Below are 23,113 nucleotides of genomic sequence, written 5' to 3'. Positions count from 1 at the left end.
CTCTTTCTCTGCTTTGCATTAAGCTCCCTAGGTGTTCATCCAAGGAGCCTATATGAGAAGACTTTAGAGATTGCCAGAGAAATGTTGTGGGTGTACAGCCAGAGAAATGTTGTGGGTGTACCTTGTTTTTATTTTTTTTAAGAGGGCAGTAGTTAGCCTTTGGTATATCAGTTCTGCTCTTATTTTCAAAGCTAGTTTATGCAATACATAAAGTATTCATTTTACATGAAAAACAGGATCATGTAATGGGCAAGAAACACAGGTTTATGATCCAGCAAGAATAAAATCGATTGACGCATTCTCACCTCAAGTAAAAGAAACCAACCACATCTCTGTAGTGTATTTTCCTAAGGAAAAATTATTCAAAAGGTTATGACCTCAGAGCATGCATGTAAATCCACTTTGTTTTTTTCCTTTGTGCTTTTTTATCTATAAGCACAAATTTGATGAGGTAGATGAAAATACAGAAAAAAGTAAGTGCCTGACAGGACTGTTCTTTTGCTCTGTGCAAGAGTGCACAGCCATGCACTTTTCTAGAGCAGTGGGGTTCCTAGGTACTGTAACTCTGCACAGTAAATAATGGCAAATATATAATCACAGCTTTTATATTTGCAAAAATCTTTTTGCAACATGGTTTGTTACTGTTTAGAAAATGTCTTTGTTTTTCTAGATCATTTTCATGTTCTTCCTCTGAAGTTCACTAAACACCTGGATATGTACAACCCTGACATACCGGAGTGGAGGGAAGATGTAGGGCGGGTAGTGACACGACTTCTTGCAAAGGTGCTCTTCCAGATTGCTCATTAAATGTTCCCTTGCTGGTCATAAAGCTTGAAGGTTAAGTTAATGCCTTCTCATTTAGAAAACAGGAAGCAGTGCAAAATAATGAAAGTGTGAACCTCATGAGCCACATTCAAACAAGTCTGAGCCTAGTCTCTTTCACATGTGGGCTTTAGATGATGATATTGTAACACAGAAAATTTACATACAACACAACCTGATTGGCAATTAATGCTAAATATTGCTCTCTGGGATTAGGGATAAATGTATTGGCAAATACTGCTGACTCTAAAAGAGGAAGAGTAGCTTAAATGTAATATATTTAGAAGTTCAGCAAAGGATGCTGTGCAATCTAAAAGACATAGGCTTTGTGTAAAAATAAGGAAGAAAGACAATATTTATAACATCAGTTGTGTAACCTTGAAAATTATATACAATATATAGGCAAATGAATTATTATTTGCCTATTCATAGACCTGCTTTTTCAGGTCGTATTCACAAAAGGAATATGAACTGGGAGCAGTGGAGTCCTGCATGCTAAACCAAGTGGAAAGCCATGCAGCTGTGAAATAAGTAAAAGCACCCCATAAAACTGTGAGCTCTAGAGCTGTGCTTTACAGGTACAGACACTGATTCCTGTGAAGGCAATAGCTCTGAGCTGCAGGCTGGTAATGTTTTGAAAACTCTTGCACTTGAAATCACTTGACTTTTCCTGGATTCAGGAATTTAGACTTTATACTTTTTCCTGCTTTTTTTTTTTTTTTTTTTTTTTATGGTTCAAATCAAACGTCAAATTACAGTAAAGTCCTACTTTTCTCAATTTAAACCCATTTCGTAATCTGTGTCAGACAAACAGATGATTTAATCCCTTATTAGATTGCCCTAGAATTTTAATACTTAATAATTTGCAAAAGATTATTAACTATTTAATGGAATATTGGAGTCTTTTGGAGAAAGAAAGGCTGTGGTAAGTGCCCAGAGTGTTGTCATTAGAATTCTGTGGCTGAATTATTCAACACATGGAGAAATGTGAGGCTAAAGGCAAAATTTGCACAAACTATTTGAAAAAGAAAGACATGCAGTTGATTTTCAGTGGAGGCTGCAGGGATCAGTGGAGGCTGCAGGTACTCATAACAATTTCAGAAGCTGAACCTAGATGCCCTTAGTCTCACCCTGGAAGATTTCTCTGTGTGCATTAAACATAAATGGAAAAGTAACCTCTGAGCTAAAGTTAACTGTAATGAACATGCCCTTCTAAGTGTCTTAATGGCATACGAAGGACCGTAAATCCCATAAGATTTTTTTATTTTTTTTTAATGCTATCCTAGAAATGCATAGCCATTACAGGGTTTTTCTAAAACTGCATACCACTTCATTATGCTTCTTTCCATGATGCCACTAAATCTCTTTAATGTGATAACAACACTTAGGTCTTCCAATCTTCAAAGAGCATCTCACATTTCAGTTAATTTATTTTTGCCTTTATTCATGTTTTAGCTTCTGGTGCAATCCCCACCAAAGACTAAAAAACATATATAGATTTACTTATATATTTTCTATAAATCATAAAGTACATTGTCCTGTAATTTGCTATATTTTCTCAGGAAACCAATATATCTGAAGAAACACTCTTGACAGTTGTGAAGCCTGGTCTGCCCACAACTGCTGACTTGCATGTGCTACTACCAGCAAACCAACTAAAACAGAAAAGAAGTGTGACTAGTGATAAGGTAAGGAGATCAATGTATGTCTGGTTAGCACAATCTACATCCTGTTTTGCAATCACTGCCTGTATTCTTGTTGTCATTATGTTTGAAGAAGTCTGGTCAGGTCAACAGAAAATACTCATTGTGTCACTTGTTTTAAGATTTGTTACATTCTCTTCTGCTACCAGATGAGAATCCTGAAGCTCTTCATCCTGTTTCACTGGAAGGTGTTTTACCATGCTGCTAGTGCCAGTTCTCAAAGTCAGTGTTGTGACACTGGTGTGAGGAACATTTTCTACACATTTGGAAGATGTGTCCTTGGAATCCTTATCTTCGACACAGTTATGGAATGTCTTCTCTTAAAGAGAACCTATGTGTCCTTGGCTGAAAACCCATCAGCTTTGAGATATTATGAGATTTCAGAAGGATTGTTAAAGGGAATAATTTCTTTGGCAGATGACACATACTTGATAGGGTTTCTCTTGTTGTTTTATGTGTGTGATGATACATGAGTGTTATGATATGAGCTACTTCTTAAGTTTGTGGTCTAGAATAGGAGCCATTACTGATAGAAGTAGCCAGCAATAATAAAAATCATAAGTTGTCAGTGTAGCAGTAGTAGGAGCCCTTGGGATAACTCTGAAGTTTGGTTCTATTCTGAAAAAAGCCCTTTTTATTTTAAATTTAAGCATATAGACACTGAGTGTGATTTTATCAACTTTAAAGAACACAGCAGTTTCAAAAGTATTTCATTCTAGTACTAGACTCTAGAGAAATACTGGATTGCTTAATTTATGCATATGTATTTCATGTTCAGTGTCAGGTGGGATGAGTCTAGCTGAAAGAGGTAAAGTGCATTTAAACTATAGGCTGGAAAGCAATGACTCTGAGGAAGCTAGACAAGCTACCATGTGAAGATGCCCAGTAGGTTGCTTTGGCAAGAAGGGCAAGTCAGACCTCTAGATGTGTAAGTAACTGGGTGAGAATTTGAATTTGAATAGTGTTGTTATTTTTGACCTTTGGAAGTGTAGTTAATACAGGCTTGGATAGGAACCCTAGGGTGAGGAGAGAAATAATGAACAAGTATTAGTCACTTAAGCAAAAAACAGAGCAAATGTTAGATTCCTCAGATACCTACCAGGAAAATATGAACTATCCAAAGTTATGGGGCTCAATAATTTAACGTACTGGCTGAAAGTCAGATTATCCTGAAGTACAGGTCCCTCTTGCACTGTATAACACAAACATGCACTATTTCAGTGCTGCCAGCATCACTTTAAAGACTGCTAATCAGTAAAAGTGTCCTATCCAGTCTCTTTTCAGATTTTTTAGTATGAGTGAGGACATTTGAGTATGAACTTTTGAGTAGTCTCTGTCCATAACCTGATAGAGACTATAGGGTTTTCTATTTGTTTTACTGCAAACGTTTGTCAAAGATGAGCACTTTAGCTGATAAAAGGAGTTACTAGTGAAGGTTTCATGGATATGGAATGTATTTCTAATTTGGCATCCTGTGGGAAACTCATATCCTGAACTATAAGGCACAGAATATAAAACTAGCTTTGATCTTTTAGAAAATGAACCATGTTGAAGACACAAGAAGGGAAAATTCAGACAATTTGTCGTCTGGGGTTAGAATATGATGGTAAATTTATTGGTTCTGCTCCATAAGTATGTGAGAGACCATATTTCACTTCTCTATCCACCGGAGAAATCCTGATTGTTTTCTACATGGATGGATATATATGTATATCTGTTATATACAGATATATATCTGTTTTATATAGTACTGTTAAAAATAAGGTACAGACGGAATCCATTCCATTACAGGTAAGGAGATGAGGTAAATTATGATGTGCATTTCATTATCAAATAGCAGTTGATATTCACAGCAAGAAATCAAAGTGACATCACAGGTTTTCCTCCAATAGGTCAGAGGAATGGAGAGTTTTTGATATGGATTATGCACGGTGTCATGCCCCACAAGGTGGGTGCAGCACTGTCACATCTCACCAAGTGAGCACAGCTCCCCAGATGCAGGGGCCTAACAAAATGTCACGTCCCCCAGAGTGGGCACATCTCTACATCCCACAGTATGGGCACGGGTAGGGTTCCCCAGAATGGGGGTTGACCCAGGGAGATTTGGACTGGACCCCCTTGCTTTCTAAACTCCCTCAGAGAGGAGCCCAGGTCCTTCTCCTCCTCTAATTAATCTCTTTTAACAACTCATTTGGTGAAATTAAGTTCAGGAATTCTCTGCATGGTACTCATATTACCAAGGAGGTTTGTATAAAAACACAACTTTACTTAAAAGTGAATAAGATTATGAAGCATGTGAGATTACAACTAGCAGAATTATAAATGGTGGTACTTTCAAGGCAATGGATTACAGTTTAGCAAAATTTACGGAAGTTGTCAAAAGAACAGGTTACAACTTAACAAAGCAACAGGGAGTAAAACTTAACAAAGTTAGGAACTATGTTACCTTCACGTGCTGAGATAAGATTAGAAACAGAGACACAGAGAGAGGTAAGATAAACCAATAAAGATAAAGATAAAAATAAAGATAAAAATAAAATAAAAATAAAATAAAAAAGAGCTAGAGAAAATATCACCACCCTTGGATCCAGCAACTATCTTGGTAGGAAGTTCAGGTCCTTGGATGGTGGGCACCCGTCCAGTATTTTGAGTGTGCCTCTTTTATGCTGCCTGACCCCATCATTTTGGGGTGGGCTTTAGCATATCTTGCAAAGCCAGGTGTTCAATTGGACCCTTCCAGATGGGATGACACAGCAATAATTTCTGCACACACACCCTCTCCAGTGGCCTTACCTGGGGCACGCAAAAGATGTCACTCTGCCTCTGCAGGGTGCAGGTTGCCTGCCCCTGTCCCTTATCAAATAAGGACAGTGTCCTGCCTGTCAGGGTGGCCATCAAACTTAGCTCCCCATTCAAGGCCAGTGTTCAGTTTATCGGGATGGCCACTAAAGGAGGGGCTGCTCCTGTGAGACTAGGGCCCTGTTTCTCAGGGTGGTTCCCCAGATGAGGGTCTCTCCTTGAGACAATAGAGTCCAGATGGCTATCCAGTGAGGCCTCCACCCGAGCACAGTGTCCATTTTGTCAGGGTGGCTGTTTTGAGAGAAATATTCTTTTCGGGATTCTACACATGGTGTGAGTTATGACCAAGTAAACCCAACAGTGCATGCACATTACATGCTGGCTCTCACATACTGGATAAATGTGAGGGCTTTGGTAAACAGAAAGAAAGATTTCACTCTAAAGGCTGGACATTTTCTGCTTTTATGGCTTGTGGAGTTTTGCATGATTTTTAAATATGAAATTTCTTTAAGATTTCAGCTCATGACTGACCAAAACAAATCTCACCATTTAATGAGCCAGAGATTTTCCTTTTTTAGAGCATTGAGTCTCTCAAAGTGGAACAGAGTGCAAGATATCTCATACTCTCTCTGTTGTATTTTCAGAGAATAGCAACTATAAAGCAGGCCTTGAATTCACACAACATCAGTTTCTTTCTGAGGGGAGGATACTGGGTCTTGGTGACTTTAGCTGACTCCAGTTCAGGTAAATATATAAACACAGCTCCTAACAAGCTAACTTTTGGTTGTCTGTCTGAGTTCTGATATGGAGAAAATCTTTGCAACACTATATACATATACAGGTACACATGTAGGTATATACTTGGTACTTGTTACATATAAACATATATATGTATGCACACGCACAAGCACACATGTATACACAGGTATATTTTAATTTGGTACTTGTTAATATTCACCACCAAATAAATATTTATTCACACTTCCATTTTTCCATACCTCATTTTTCAGAAGTTTCTTGCTTTTTTCTGTGTAAAAGTGGCACTAACTAAATACCAGTGTTATGCAAACCAGTGCCCTGAAGGAAGAGCCAACCAGGCTTCAAAAAAATTATCTGGTGAAGCATTACCTTCCAAGAGCTTCCTGCCATTGACCATAATTCCAAGCATCTGGGACACAGTTTAGTATCTCTGATCTTCAAATCAACTGATGTAAAGCTTGCTATGTTTCTAATCCCGTTCTGAGATAAATTGTTTTTTCTCTGTTTAAAACAAATGGAAACACAGTTTTTGCATCCATGTCCTGCATCTCTGGATTCACTGTGTGCCTGGAAAGTGGTCAAAGAGAGTATGAGTGCATGCATTTCTATTTTGGACTGAGATATGTTAAAATGCTGTTTTAACCAGAAGGTTAAGCCTTGACTTGAACCTGGTATTAAAATGTTCCGTAATTTCTCTTTGTGTGTCACATCCCATAATACAACTGTCTTGCTCAATTTAGTGTGTTGTGGGAGAACAGCTTAGCTGACCACAACCATTTTATGTAAATACTGGTGTGACATTTTATCTGTCGCCTCTCTGTCGAAGACAAAGCTCTTTCATTTAGTCTGCAGACTGTAGAGCTATGCTACAGTTTCTCTGTGGTACCTCATCTAGTGTAAAAGGGCTGACACATGTTTGGCACTGAGAAAGGCTGGGATTGAAAGAGGACCATGTTCACTCCAGCCTTTACCAACATATGACCTCGATGAGAACATTTGTATCTTTGTGCCTTAGTTTCTCCATCTGTGAAATTAATACAGCCCTGCTCTTGCAACCCATGTACTTGTCATTTCCTATGATAACTTTAGATTGATACCAGAAAAAAGACCCCATTGAGTATGCAACTAATTAAATCTTCAGAATTTTGGGGGGAAGTGTGGTTTGTTTGTTTTCTGTTGTTGTTTTTAGTTGGTCCTCTGTCCTTAAGTTACAAGTCACCAGTTATTTTTATGTTGTTGCCTTTTTGAAGGCTACAGATGGAGTAAAGAAAATAAGAGTTTACCTAAGTAACAAGAAATGTTTTTGATCTGACAACTAGATAGAAAAGAAAGTGCAGGAATGTGACTGATCTAAAAGCTATTCTTTTATTTTGTATTTCAGACTCTCAGAGAGTTGGAGGAGGCAGTGGCTACTGGGCTATTGTGGTTCTCTTTGTTATCTGTCTAGTTGCAGTTGCAGCTTTCATCCTCTACAAGTTCAAAAGGCAAGTATACCCTAATCAACATATACATTTTAAACATTAGTTTTCTCCACAGATCAGCAAAACAAGGTTTGGTATTTGAAAAGGGGATTTATTGAAGAATTGCAAAAAGTCCACCACTCTGAAAATCGTGTTTTCCTGACCTTTTCAGACATCACTGTCATGTGCTGATGCTTGCTTTCGTTTGCTGCATTCCAAGATAAATAGCAGCAATATGGGAACCGTGGAGTTTGTTTAGCTTGTCTAAATAATATCATCAAGAAACAGAGCTGAGCTAAAATATTATTCCTGATTAATTCCTAGCTCATTACTCCTAGCAGTTATGAATAAACTAAAGCTATCTGCAATGCTGATTTGCTTAAAAACGTAGGTTTATCAAAACCTAGTTCTCCCTGGAGTTTCTTTTTGCACACATTACATTTTAATTGCTGGGGCAATGCCACATAGAGTGAATTATGGAAATAGATTAGTGTTAATTTGACACTGTCATGTGTTGAGGAGGGAAATAATTCTGGAAGTGGTCCTTAAGTGAGACATATTCTCAAAACTGACAATGGATGCCATGCCAGCATCTGACAGTCCAGTATCTTTACTCCGCAACTGCTTTTAATCAGAACTGCTAAGGTGCTGTTCAATTTGAAGAGTTCTGTTCTTGTACATTAATTTGTGTTATAAATGGTTATTTCTTGGTATTATCATATCTCTGGGGTGTTTAGAAGTTATTGGTTTTGAGCATTCTGGGAACAGGCCTTCATCATCAAATCCTCATGTCTTTATTCAGTGAGAATTCCTGCTGATTTTGTTTGAAACAAGCATAAGTTTAAAGAAATAGGCACAGCACTAAGTTTGTCACAGTGATAAATGGAGATAGCAGTTAAGCAAGACTTTGTTTATATAAAGAATTTTTAAGTCAATAGAGAAAATCCCTTTTTTCCAAGAATTTCTTCATTTTCTATCTGCAGTACCCAAGTTTCTTAGAGCTCATAATGGCCAATTGCTCTAAAGAACAAAACACAGAATGCTGTAACAGACTGTCTACAATTGAATAAAAATCCATTTTGCTATTTTCAGTGCTTGCAGCCAGGAAAAGCATAAAAATGGTTGATGTGGTGTAATTATATTATTTCAGTAGCAATACATGTAGGATTTACTGGTTTATTTTGGGATCATAAAACCTGCTTGTGATATCTTTCAGAAGCTGTATGATTTAGATATTTTATTAGCTTTTAAATGAGAGCAATTAAATAACAGGCACACTTACTACATGGCAAAAGAAATATAAAATATTCAAGAAATGAAGAAAATTATTTTCCTTGAGTTCTTTCTAAAATACCCAGTGAACTACTGCTTTGAAAATAGACCTTTTATTAAGGAGGAAACTACAGTACAATTTACAAATTATGAGCTTTAATGTCTGCACTTCTATATATAATTTATGAAAATCATCTACATTTAAATTTTTTTTTGGGGGGTGTTGAGAATTGTGAGTCACATTCAAATGTTTCTCAGTTGCCTGAACACTGCTGTTGGCATTGATAAATGACTATGCAGTGGTCTGTTTCTGAGATGTCTGAAATAATTAATTTTAAATAGTCCTGCTAAGCTCTTTCAAGATGACAATTTTTTTTGTTGCATCCTTCACTTGTGATTTGATCTTCAAAGAACAGTGAGCCCCTAATAGGTGCTACATTTGAAAAATCCCTTTTTCCTTGCGTACTCCCTATGAAATCCCCTCCCACCCAGGTCTTTAATCACTTTAAAAAACTCTCTCCCATGTTTATAAAGACGAATGGTGAATTGCTGGATCCTCATGGAGTATTTACTTGCAAATATAGTCCCTTCAGGTCAGTATGGTTCAGTATGTACATTTGCAAACTGGGCCATAGGGACTGAGGCTATGAAACTGAGTGTCCTCCTTAGGTTGCAATGCACAAAGACAGCTTGTCAAGATTATATGCTTGTGTATTAAAATTTAATTTGCTGAAAAAATTCTGTAGGCAAGAAAGATTGTTCAATTTTAGGAGATAATTTCAGCAGAATAGTACTTACTGAACCCTGTGGTAACTCAGACAACACATAAAATTATAAATATGAATTGTTTCCACATAGGAATTACAGGCATGTATCAGGTGTTGAAATATTAGTACTGTCCATAATTTTTGTGTATGATTCGAAAAATTCAGGAGATGGAAAAAATTTGGTAGTGCCTTTTTTTCATTTGTTTAAACTGATAGTCAGATACTCCCTTCAGAAAAGGATTGAAACTGCAATTTTCCCCAAGTCAGAGCAATGTTTATTAGCCTTAGTATTATCACTAGACTAACTGTGTCTCTAAAACAGTTGGTATTGGAGCAGAGGGAAGGCTGGTGGTCTGCAGAAGATTGCATGGACCCACCTTGGACTATTCTCTTTCTACTTCTTTCTTTTTACCAGTCCAAAGGACATTACTTCACCTAAGGTTAAGCATCATACAAGGAAAGATGCAAGAGAAAAAGACCGGCTTGCAGATAAGATTGTGACGGGGTTGTCAGAGAGCTGACACCTCTGAGTCTTAATTTACACTATTTTTTGTCAGAATTTCAAGATGAGGCAATGTTGAAAAGGCAGCAGGGACTAATCTAATAATTTTTTTCCATTAATTTTTTCAGCTATCATGAAAGTTGCTGCTCCTATTTCTTTTCTCATTTTTTGAAAACTGCAGTTCCCAGTGCTAAAAGTTTGTCCCTTGCAAGAAGTAAATCTTACAAAATTAGTTTGGGAGAATTCAGTAATCTAAAAATAACAGTCATGCATAAAATTCTATGTCAGATGCCTCATATGCAGAAAACAAAGAGAGTGTTTTATCTAATTAAGTAGGGGGTTAGGGTAAAAACAGAGACAGGGCCACAGAGAGGCAGTGGGATTTTTCCTGATTAGTAAAAATTAGTGCTGTCTCTTCACTCCTGACGGAATGTCCATTAAAAGAAAACATTAAAATAATATAGTTTTCCACTACTCTAATCAAAACTAAAATTGTGGAGTCTTCTGTTCTCTATGTTGCACCATTTCTAGTATGTCCTGCTCCCAAATATTTCATACTTATGCATAATAGTTGTTTATCATTTTGTCTCAACACACACACACATTACAATGGCCTATTTGTGCATCCAGCCACTGCTTGAAATACTTGTGCCAGAATCCCTGGAGCTAATGGAGCACTCCTGAAAATCCTCAGTGTTTCGTTGCTTTAGAGAAAAAAAAATTAGAAGCCAAAAAGTCTTGAGACACACACGCTTTTGATCCTTTGTGATCAGAGTAGGAAAGCAATTCAGATTAATGCTATTTTTACCCAGTAAGTGAAAAGTAAATGCTAGGTGATAAATGGTGATGGTTTTAAAAAGTAATTCTAGTCATATTCCACAGATGAACAAAAATCAGTTTAGGTAGTTTGGGGGATCAGTTTTCTGGAGGGCAACAAGGAGCAGGAGGTAATACCCCAGCTGCTATAAGTGGCAGTGGCACAAGAGGCTGTGCAGATAGACATGGATGGTGGGAAAGCCAGGAATAATTTGCCTTTACTTTGCTCTTACTTTCTGAATAAGGAGATCACTGATGTGATGTCTCAAGCAAATATGATGCAATGCTCACTAGTATGCTTCAGTTGTTTAAGCATCCAGGAAAAGCAGACTACAGCTGCTTCTTTTGATCAGAACAATATGAAGCAGCTGGAAGATATTTTTGAGAAATTTTGTCTTTTTTTTTTTAAATGCAGATCTAAGACCTGAATATATTTTTTCTATACCATAGCATCTTTACTAAATTTTGCTCAGTAAAAACACAGTTCTGTCATTCCCTTTGAAACAATGTTTATAATTTTGTGGGTTTCAAGTTGCCATTCAGAAAATATTTCTTCATCCTTTTAGAGCAAGTTTCTACGGTGTAGTGTCTGGGCAAAAGCAAGGAGCAAGCAAATAGCACTGTCTGCAGTACATACAGTGGAGGAAAGGGTGACTAAATTCTAGCCTCATCACAGCTGCCATGTAATGATCATGTTACTTCTGTTAGATCTGAAATAATCCTTTTCTTATTTTTTACTTATGTATAACAGGATAATCTAGTAGCCAAATCAGAGCAGTTACCTTCTCTGCTTAGGTATTTTACATGGTAGCGTATTAGATTATCTTTTTAAAAGAGTATGAAATCTTCTTTTCTATGCATACTATTGCCAGTATACTAAAAGCTGCATACTTTGTTATCACAAATCACTGTGAATCTACTTCAGCCAAATTTATACCATTATATGTGTATGTCTTTTTCCCCCACTGCCTTCAAGTGCCACTACTGGTAAATGAACCCTCTTCTGGGTTGTTTCCACAATCTGGAGCAGAACTGTGTTATCCTTCTGCCTCACTGACTTACTATCTCATTTTCAGTCTCTGAAGAAAAGCTATCTTTTTTTTTCCCCACTTTGCTTATACTACTTGTATGTTACATAAGAGCATGTTTAGTCTCAATCCATGCCATTTAATTATAAAAAAGCAGTCCCTAATTTAGTGATCCAGAATATTTCATAGAAATGTCCTCAGAAATCAAAGTAATAGAATGTAGAAAAGATTTCTGAAAGGGGCGAGTAAATCAGGAGTACCATAAAGCACAATGAAGTCAGTAAGCTGAACATTAATCATAACATAATAAAAGCAACACCACAATGAAGTATCCTATTTAATGGATTATTATTGTTAACTTTATTTAAGTTCTGAGAGAATGCTACATTAATAGTTATCCTTTGCCATGCGAATATGTTCTTATTTTTTGTACTAAACAAAACCTTAATCAAGGCTCTGGAAAATAAATGAAGTTGCATAAATGCCAAGGAATATTGGCTCCACAAGGAAGGAACAGAAAACCAAGTAAGCTGGAGTTTGAATACATAGGAATCAACAGCTCATCCCCCACCTGCTGTTCATAAATTCTGAACATTTTTAAGTGCAGTTTTGGGTATGAAATTACTAGAATTCATGAATATAGGAAGGAAAAAAAATACTTTCTGAAATATTTTCTTAAAGGTGTGGGGCCTGGAGAGCTTGTTGAAAGCTGTGTGCCATGAAAGCCATGTTCCTTAGTAGTTATATGTAGAATTATGGCTACAGTTCACATTTTTGTGGTCCTTAAAGCGGGCAAAAATAGTTCTTTTTCTTCATGATTGAAACAAAATGAAAATAAATTAAACAGATTATTGATTAAAATGAATGAAATAAAAATGCTACTGAGAAAACAAAAGGAAATATGAATGTAAACTGAAGTGCTGCTCAGAAGAAGTAATTGTCTCCAGTGACGGATGTGAAGCACATGAATTTTGAGGCTGAACAGTCAACTCCTAAAAGAAAATATTGCATAATCTTTTTCTCTGTTCTTTTTAATGTGTTTTCAATTTCCCTGTTGCTGATATAAATCTCCTGGGTCAGATTTCATGTCTTGTCATGTTTTCACAGTAGTCTTTTATGTAGACCCAAGCATTTCAGTTCTGCCTACTTCAAACAGTTACATTGGACTCAACATAAATTGCTTCCTTAAGAGCAGAGCACATCAGGGTACACAAGGATTTTCTCTCTGTATAATAAGGGGTAGCAGATTCCTTCCGAGGAGTGACTGGAAAATTGCCAGCATCAGGCCCATCTTTAGCAAGGATACAGTAACCCACATCCTATTTCATTCCACAGTGTGGCTGTCCCTTATAAAAAAAACATTTAGTACATGTGTTAGAAATGACTCCAGAAATGGCTGAGACTGTTTGAGTTTTCCTTGTAAAACTGAACCAATATGAAACACGTAGAGTTCTGTGTGATATGGAAAATGCTTACAGTATATGGCTTCACAAGACCTGTAATTTTCCCCTTCTTCCATCCATACTCCATGCTACAATTTAAGTTGCTTTCCCCTCTAAGTGTTAGAGTTAGGAAAAGTACAAAAGAGTGGAAAAGGAACAGAAAGGAAGTACAGAAGAATGACTGAGCACCTCAACCTTATATCTTCCATGTAGGATCTGTACTTAGCAGGATTGATTTAGTAGTGGGTTTATTTAGATGAGTAAGAAGTAACAGCTTATGTCTTTTCTCCTAATATCTGTAATCCATAAAAGAAGTGCTCTTAATAACAATATGGCTTATGGTTACTTGAGAATTTGTGAGATTTCTCCATTCAGGAACTCCTTAATATATTTAATAATACATGTCATGATTGTGATGATCTCTAACCAAGAATTCTTAACAGAGACTTGACTTGAAGCCTGAGGATTAGCAATAAATGACACAGAGCTTGATGACCTGGTTTGCCTAGGCAGGGAACCATAACACTCACAGCTCAGCTCCCTTTAGTGCAGCCAGGGGCTGGTGTACTATATGGGTTTGAGACAGATAACATTTTTATTGTGTCAAAAATATTTTGATAATGCTATTGGTGCTTCTACAATTTGTTAGAAATGCAGTTTTGAGAAGGTTCCCTAATTATTGCAGAAATGCATGTGCTAATTCTGCAGATGTAGTGCAAGTGCATTCTTCTGAGTTTTGTTTCCCTCAGGCATTTGGCAGTGGACTGGAAACGAGCACTTTGACAGGTTTGATGCAAGTCTGATTGAGAGGGATATTGTTTTCCACATGACCAGTTTCATTACCAGACATATTAAAAAGAGTCTGGAGTTACTGGCCCTAGAGAAAAAAATACCAAAATTAATTACCTAATGTATTTGTTTTGGTAATGAGGAATGTCTTTCCCTGTTTTAGCTTAGCTTTTTTCATCCAGTTAATGGGAGGAGAGTGCTGCAGGGCTTGACTTTAGTTGTATGTTTGTGTTGGAGGAGGCCTTGGACCTGTTGAAGTGATCATAATAGCGCAGTGTTGTTCTAACAGACCTTTCCTTGTCCTGTGCATTTTTAACTCCATTCTCACTGACAAACAGAAGAGAACAAGAGTAATCAGATTTCTTTCTGTGTGCTGCTTATAAATAATGGGATAAAATATTTGATTTATAAATATATATGTAAGTTGGTATGAATATATATATATATATATATATATATAATTTTGCATGTATACACATACCTATATACATGTGCGTCTGTGTGAACATGTGTGGGTATATAGGATGCAATTTATTTCCTGGTTGGTTCAAATTAAAGGGAGACACCCTCTTTATTGTTTAGCATTTTCTATGCATTATAATTACTTTGCTGTGATAGAAGGTGCTGTTCAAAATAGCTGCTTTGCAGGAAGTTTTATCTCAGTCTAGGGTGGTGCCAGCTGGAGCCTTTCTTCAGAAATTACATTTAAAGACAGGTCATCTTCAACAACCTACAGGAAACAAAGCAACCAGTGTACATATCCAGCTTTCAAACTGCTGCCAGAATAGGAAGCAGTAAATAGTAGTTTTCAGAGATGCCTCAAAATTAGTGTTATTTTTTCTGTCTTCTCATGGTCTAAAGGAGCTCAGCAGAAACTATAGCTTAACCTCAGCCATTCAAACCCATTTTCTCTTTTTTTCCTGTTGTCTGCCCATTGCAATAATCTGTGTTTAAGCACAGACTTTGACAGGCACGGTCTCCTGTCATGCTGCTCAAGCTGTCAAGCTGCTTCTTGCAGTGTAGGAAACAGAGTTCACAACCTGCAGCTCCCTCATCAGAAGTGTCTGCTTGATGCCTAGGAAAGGATGTCCTTAAGTGCCCAGGCAGATTACAGGTGAATGCAGCTACAGCAAAGGATATGGCTCTTGAGAAATGTTTAAACCATAGATTCTCTGGCAAAGTTAGAAGTCCCAGATTATTCCCTTTCATTTTACAAAATCTAATTTAACTTAATCTATTTAAGACCTCTTTATCAATATGGTCTTATGCCTCCCAGCCTCAGGTGTGGTGCTAATTGCTCCCTAGAGGTGATAGAGCCATTTACTAACATGCTTTCTGGCATTTTAGATTCAAATCAAATCAAAAGGAATTGAATGATGTCTTCACTAGCATCCCCTGTCTTCTAATTTGTCCTTTGTCAATGCCTCTTTTACCTTGGTTCTGGCCTCCTGGTTGTTCACTCTGTGCTCCCTTTTCAGTCCTTGTCTTCTAGATTTTCCCTGCTTCTCTCTCCTCATCCATGTTGGAACACACGACTCCCTTTCAATGCTATCACCCTGCAGTGGCAGCCCACCTCACCAGGGAGATGTGCTGGTGATTGTGACCCCAGCTTAATGTTTGTGAAGAAACCTGGAACCAGGAATGAATTCTTGTTGGGCCTCCTTGTTGCTTCAGTTCTTAAAGTAGTTTTTCTGTGGTTTGAGTACATTTTTTTTTTCCGTATTGTTAGGTGTCTGTCAATCCTAGTCAGAAATCAAGGCATAATTATTACAATGGTACAAAGATAGTGATAAGGTGGTTCCATAAAACTGCAACTGAGAATAAATAGTTGATAAATGAACACAACATTAGGGAAGGATGGGATTGATGCTGTTGTGTGATTCTGTCGCGACTTTGCTCTGCTGGAGCTCTCCTCTGATGCCAGCGTGTGTGAAACCAAGGAACTCCACCACAAGACTGTTTTCCTTGTCCCATTTAGGAAACTGCCTGGCAGAAATGTGTACGCCCAGATGCACAATGAAAAAGAGCAGGAGATGACAAGCCCTGTAAATCATAGTGAGGACACCCAGAACATCATCCAGGGTGAGGAGTTTATTGATGATGATCTGGACTCTCAAACACTAGGTCACGCAAGAGGTAACTTAATTTTTAGTGTATAAATTTTCCTGTGTTTGATTCTCAATTGATGTTTGGTTTTATTTTAAGTTTTTTTTTCTTTTTTTTTAGCTTTCATTTTCCACTCAGTCTCATGAAGAAGCAAATAGTACACCACTAACAAAGGATTATCTTGGTTATGTTCTCTTAGGTTGCTTGTGATACAGGCTAATGGATGGATGATGTGCTATATAGAATACAAGACAGTGCAATATAATGTCAGGAGACTTAATTGGACAATTTTAGAGAGAAATTTTATTTGTAGAGCAGGATAAAATATGTAAGAGTTGGATTAACTCAATAATCCCCTGAATTAATGGAAAATGAAATTCAGCCCAGTAGGACTTGTCAAGTCAGTCTTTCCATGATTTCAGATAGATTGTATCTAGATCCATTTTTTTGTTTGCCATCATATTCCAAGGGCATTTAAATTTATCAGGATTAGAATAATTAAATTTACTACGGTATAAAAAGTATCATAAGTCTTCCCTAATTTATCTGGTAATTTCTGGGTATCCATTGGGCAGTCATAAGGAACCCATGAGGGAAACTTTCTGTGACTATCCCTCAGTGTAAATTATTTCAGTGTCAGGTGCTAGTGTATATCATGGCACCCTGTTGTTATTTTTAATGTAATGCGAAGTGCTGATCTATAAAGTTCATTTATTGTAAAATTTACCATTGTGTTCAGACTGCTTTTAGGTCACAGTCTGAAAAGTGTAGGACAATGGAAAAAGCTCCCCAGATTTATTTTTACCCGTTTTCTGAAAATAAATCTGATAACCCAAAGCCTTTGGGATTTGTAGCAGTAGATTCATGGTGTTACAAGCAACTTGTAATGTTTTCATGAGCCCATGGAAGATGTGCTTTAGCTGTGCCAGAGCTAACCTGGGGAAGAACAGAACTTTGGCAGAGGAGAGATTTCTGTATCTTGGTTTCACCTTTATCATTTCATGTCATTATTTTCATTTGCTGAACAGTGTGCTGCTTCCAGGTTCTTGGAGGTGTTAGCTCTAAGCACAAGGGAAAGAATCCAGCCTCTTCCTTTGTGTTGTGTATTTCTCTCTTTCTTTTAGCAACCTTTAACAGTATCACTATGTGTTCCTTCAGATTTTGCAAAATAACCTTGATTGTGCTCCTGATGACACTGGAGTTATTAAAAAAAAACCCAAACAAACCTGGAAAAACAAAGCCTGTATTAAAATTGTTTGATCAACTCATCTCCAGGGTCTTAAGACTAGAAGGCTGAATGTTAACAAGGTCCTTCCAGACATGCCTATTAAAGAGGAGCATTCAAACACCCTTAGTGATGAACAAAACCGTAACTTCTTTTTATGCTAGAAAAATTCCTGATGGCCTATTTATGTAAGACAGTTTGGGATGCTGAAATAAAGAAATGTTACCTTGATTTATACTGCATTCAGGAATAATCTCTGCTTGTCTTCCACTCCTTACTCAGAGAAAAAAAAATGCTTCTATCTGAGCAGAGCATTATTACAGTTAAATAGTACGAGATCATGATGGTTTGATGTGAAACTTAAGACAATTAGCAAATGCAGATCTCCAGGTGATTTGTACTTCTGCCAGGCTGTCAACACCAGCAGTATTTCCAGCAGAGCATAAAGAGTTCATTTCTGTGGATCATAATAATCCATACTTGTCAGCTACTGTACAGCTTTTAGACACAACACTTTCTTTAAGGCATAAAACTTCTGCTCACTGTACTTGCAGTACTTTCCACTAGCTCCAGAACTGCTCAATACTGCCAAGAAAATATTCGTGTTAATGATCCTCCTGTATTTGCTTTGGCTAGAGAATGAAACACGTTATAATCCCTGCTTTATATTAAATTCTGGTTTATGACATTATTTGCAGAAGGTTCCTATGCTATGGAGATCCCTTCTAGTTCTGGTGCCCTTTCTCCCTGTCTGTTGGGAGATGTTCAGTAGCAGTTTTTGCTCCATGCACAGCAGGGAGGTACAAGCCTGGGTTTCTGTTTGTTCTCTCTCTTTTCATAACTTTTGAATTTCCTCAGTACGGTATTTCCAGACTCACCCATCCACTTTTTTTGTTTTCTATATATTTTATGTTCCCTCCTTTATCGCAACCCCCACCTTGGGACTCCACAACATCATTACCTTGCAGTGACTCCTTCTGGGAGAAGTGGCAACTTGAACAGCTACAGAGTTCCCTTATTGCTGATGCCGGTCAGTGTCCAGTCCCAGGTCAGTGGCATGTCGAATGGATGCCTCAGGTTCCATTCTCCTCCCTCACCTGCACCCCTCAAGACAACTACACCTTTTTAAGCCACAAAGAGAAAGAACATATGCTCTCACTGGGATAGAAACCCTAGGAATTTGCCACAAATCCACCACCATGAGCAAAAGTTTTGTGTGAAAGTATGCTGTAGGTACATGGAGCTGTTGCACCAATCTTCACCTGACCTGTTGTTTGATAAAGCCACTCTCTTTATGCGATTGACTTGTCCTTGCAATAAAAGGGGGATTTATTGTGAAGTGCCTGAAATACACTAATGCTGGCCTTTTGTTTCTGTGTTTTTGTAGGCAGTCACTCAGGCGTGGTTTTGAGCATCAACTCCAGAGAGATGCACAGTTACCTGGTTAGCTGATATTTCCAGCTGAACACAAAACCTGAAAGACTCTTCTCTGTATCATTTTATTTTCCCCTCGTGATGTCACAACATTGCAAATATGACTGTAGATGCTGTTGGAGAGGTTTATCAGTCCTATGGAAGAAGGGGTCCATCATCAATTACCGAGGGAGAAGGATAATAATGTCTTGCACTCGCTCTATGGCCTGGGAACTCATCATGATTGAAACTCAAACTGTGGTAGCAAATTTGTAGCCCTAGGCACCTTCAATGCCACCGTATTTCTTTTCTGTATATGCTCTAGTTCTTTATTTTTAGAAATATTGACTGTAACTTTTTAAATTATATTTTTAATTGAGGTGTTCAGCAGAAGGCTGGGACTCTTTAGCCCAAAAAGATGATTTTTAAACAATCGACTAGACCAGGACAGATGGTTGGTTGATCACAATGACATTTTTTTAGGGGGCCAAGTGTTTCTGTACTGGGAGAGGACTGAGTGAGGACACAAATGCACTTCTAGTCAATATAACAAGCTCTTAATTTAAACGTGTGAGACAATCTAATTTAGACTTAGGCCCTTCTATGGATTAAAGGAAGTGAGTGTTAATTAAGGTATCTTATAATATCAGATAATGCTCTTCTAAGTGTAGAAAGTCCTGCCAAAGCATCAGTCCCACCCTGTGTGAAAGAAAAACACCAGCTTGATGCTATTTCCAGACCAGGTGCCTTCACTTGTGGACAGACATTTCAGTTGCTCTCTTCTTATCTCCTAGGCAAGCTCCTCTAGGAGGATGGCAGCTGCTGGATGAGTTATCCTCTAAATCCCTGTGCTGGTCACCTGTCTCTTTTTAAAATTCTGGAGTGTGTAAATACCTCTTTTAAATCACTTTCTTTGTACGGTTGTTTTTAAAAACTTCCTCTTAAGAAAGTGGTGCCGGGTAGGTAAGAGGTCTCCTCCAGGCAGGACTGGGTAGCGTTCTGCCATCCCTTCCTACTGGCATCCTCCTTTGGGATTTTTCTCTGGATGTTTGCCCTTCCAGGCAGGGGTGGGCAAATTTACCTGACCTTTTCCTCTCGTGTTGGTTGGACAATCCGGAGAGCCGTGAGGAGAATGGGCTGTGATTCAGGGGTTTGCATTTCCTTTTCATCACCACCAGGTGTCACTCAGTCCCTTCCACTGCTGACCCCAATTTCTGCAGGGAGAGCAATGGGGCTCCTGAAGGAAATGCCTGCAGAAGGGTTTGTAAGTAAGGTTAGTTTTCTAATCCCAAGTTTTTGAGTTGGGTCAGAGTTTCCTAGTCCTGACCTGTGCATCCCTGGGGAACTGCACTGTGGTGAATCCACACCTTGCTGGTCTTTTCCCTGTGATTTAAGGAGCTGTGCAGGAGCTGGACTGTGGTGTGATGAGTTTAAACAGCTGGCTTCTTCTGTGTCACAGATTCCTGGGATTAAGATGCTTCTTTCAGAAACCTTTATAATCTCTTCACTTTTTGCCTTTGATAGAGAATATATAGCTCTTTACTCACTGAATGTCATACTGATGTTATTGGCAAGCTCCAACACCACCTTGCTTGAGGAGGATACAAGTAGTTAACTACATCTTTCTGAATAAACACATGGAAAATAATGAATGCTAAGACATAAAAGAACTGTCTTAAAATTATTTGCATTCCACATAGTTGTGTAGATCCTAGAGCATATTGTCATCAAATGTAATTGACTCGGATGTAATCATTCAGCATAGTACTGTAGGCTCTCACAAACCCCACAGGATGTGTGTGTAAAGCACAAGAAAATCTAGATTATAAATATAATGTGAGGAACTAGATGGAAAACTTTAACTGAAGAATCTGAAAAGTGTTTGCTCTGCTCAGGAAAATAATTTCAAAAATTGTTCTAAAATGTCATCTTATGTAGTTACAGAGTGCCATGCAAACCATGTTACAGGGAAGTAATGCTCTAGCTTATAGTTGTATGCTAGAGTGCATAGAAATCCAAGATGTTATATGTATCTAGGTCTGGGTTTCTTGCAGAGAAGTGCAAATACAAAATATGCTGTGCATTGGAAGCTCTTGGGATTGTTACACCAGAGGCTTTCCCTTCTTACCAGCTCTTTATGCTTTTTCTAGTGAAGGCTTTCCCTTCTCACCAGCTCTTTTTGTTTTTTCTAGTGGAAATGAGCTGGAACAGATAGTAAAATAGTACTGCAAGCAGCTAACTTGTTTCTGTGAAATAAATCTGAAATGGGTTATCTGTATAGGGCAGGTGAGTGGCTGATTAGCCTCGTGGACAAGGGTGAAAGTTGTAGCTTGGGGTTGTTCTCCCACAGCTTCTCTGCTTGGTGAAGGACACTGGTGGAACCAGGTCGCAGATCTAATTTATGCTTTAACAGCTACTTTTATACGTTTAATACAGGGTGATTTGTGTCTCTGATAACAGGAGTCTTTTGCAACACAGTAGAATGTTTAACTGCTTGGTACTCTAATTAACACTTAGCACAATATAGTGCCTGTAATAATGTTTTTCAACGCTTATTAATTTGATTCATGCAGCACTCCTGTGAGGTTGGTTTGTCATGTCTTAAAACCAATGTTTTCTAAAGAGATGTCAGTATAGCTGTGACTGTATTAATAACACCCAGCAGATAATAAAGGCAGCCTTTCATACCCTGGAAAGAATAACTTTAAAATCAATTATTTTCAACCTTGAAAAAAAGACATTTCCATTTTCCCATTCATAGTGTCTTGGTTTATCTTTAAAAGAAAAGTTGTACTAGTGCTTGGTTTTGAATCTCTTTAACTATGTCCATGATATCCTAGCATCTTATCCTTTAATTCTAAAATTCTTAATTCTAAACCTAAAATTCTCATACATGCATATACAGAAGCAGAGTTGTTTCTGTGCTCAAACACTAGCCACACATGCATGAACACACACATGCAGTATCTGTACACATTCCAGTTAAATTTCTCAGTGAGGAAAGGTTATTTGATGGATAAGAAACAGAAGATGGCTGTCAGGTACCTGTATTCTGTACTCAGAATTTGTTCAAGCTACTTAACCTGTATGTGCCTCGGTTTCCCCACCTGCAAAATGGGGCTGATAGTAATTACCTGCCTCACAGGGGTATTGTGAGTAAATTAATTACTGTTTGTTCAGGATCTTCAAAGTGAAAGAACTTTGAGCATAAATTATTAATAGTTTTGCTTTCTTTGTTTTACGTGTAATTGTCACTGGTATTAAAAGTACTCTACTGAAACCAGCTGCAGTTACATATAAATGTAAAAAGTGTAATCTCGAAAGGTTACACTGCTGTTAAAAAATGAAAATTTGATTTAAATACTGTTATTGTTTTGAATAATATTAAATATATATTGTTTTGTGGTAGGATTGCAGTATTGACTGTGATTTTGCTAAGTTACACACTAGTATCTTAAGCTTCCTTTTCTGCAGTGTTATTTCATCAACAGCCTTATAATAATGGGTACAGTGATACTTATCAACAGTGGTATTGAACTATTCTGAAACCAACAAAACTGGCAGTGTATTGGCCTTATTTACATCTTCTGGCCTTCTTAAATATTTGTGATTTCAAAAACACCCTGTAGTTTTCAGAGTGCTCCAAGCAGTCCTGATTTGAAGCATTCAAGCAGAGCCATCAAGATTTACAGCTGATACCCTTGCTTTCCCTTTTGACACTGAATGTGTACTGTGGCTTTGGGGTGGTCAATCCATAAGGTGCTCAGAAATGCTTAGAAAACATCCAGGGAAAATCCACACAAAGTGTAAATTAATTTTTCAAAAATAGAAGCAATATAAACCAATGTATGCTTTATACCCTGTAGAAAAGGGTGATGGAAATGACTATGAAGAAATAGAAGGTGCCAGCATGAGGCAAGATGTTATTATCTCCCATTCACATCCAATTTCTTTGAACTGTTTTAGGATATTCTCATTGAACTGTATCCTTTATGAGTTCTCTGCTTTCAGTGACCAGTGTAAAGAGGAGTGAAGTGTTTATTCATATAAACTAGATGATTGTCTAAATTACTGGTCTCTGAACAGACAGAATAATTAGTGCTTTGACATTAGGACTTGCTAGTACAAAGCAGGTTCCATCTGACATGATTATGATCATTAAGCTGTGTTTTATGCCCAATAAGACATCTCTTTAGTAGGAGTACTCTCT

The 23,113-nt window shown here is 37.7% G+C and overlaps 1 protein-coding gene across 4 annotated transcripts in view; it reads left to right on the top strand.

The window, feature by feature from the left end:
• Window positions 1-22,971, top strand: part of SORCS2 (sortilin related VPS10 domain containing receptor 2) — a 530,032-nt gene extending 507,061 nt beyond the window's left edge. Inside the window, exons 22-28 of one of the 4 annotated variants that reach the window (XM_071753435.1) lie at window positions 671-783; window positions 2,385-2,510; window positions 5,969-6,068; window positions 7,465-7,567; window positions 16,138-16,283; window positions 18,459-18,538; window positions 18,878-22,971. In XM_071753435.1, coding sequence (XP_071609536.1) covers window positions 671-783; window positions 2,385-2,510; window positions 5,969-6,068; window positions 7,465-7,567; window positions 16,138-16,283; window positions 18,459-18,538; window positions 18,878-18,901 — 692 coding nt within the window. In that variant the 3' untranslated portion in view covers window positions 18,902-22,971. Of the gene's footprint in view, window positions 1-670; window positions 784-2,384; window positions 2,511-5,968; window positions 6,069-7,464; window positions 7,568-16,137; window positions 16,296-18,458; window positions 18,539-18,877 lie in introns of all 4 variants that reach the window. The other 3 variants (XM_071753434.1, XM_071753437.1, XM_071753436.1) reach the window with 3 other exon arrangements.
• The last annotated feature ends 142 nt before the right edge of the window (window positions 22,972-23,113 follow it).

Source organism: Heliangelus exortis, chromosome 10 (genome assembly GCF_036169615.1).
Source record: "Heliangelus exortis chromosome 10, bHelExo1.hap1, whole genome shotgun sequence".
NCBI classification, from domain to species: domain Eukaryota; kingdom Metazoa; phylum Chordata; class Aves; order Apodiformes; family Trochilidae; genus Heliangelus; species Heliangelus exortis.
Note: the sequence above shows the minus strand (reverse complement) of the source record. Positions and strands in the feature narration are given on the sequence as shown.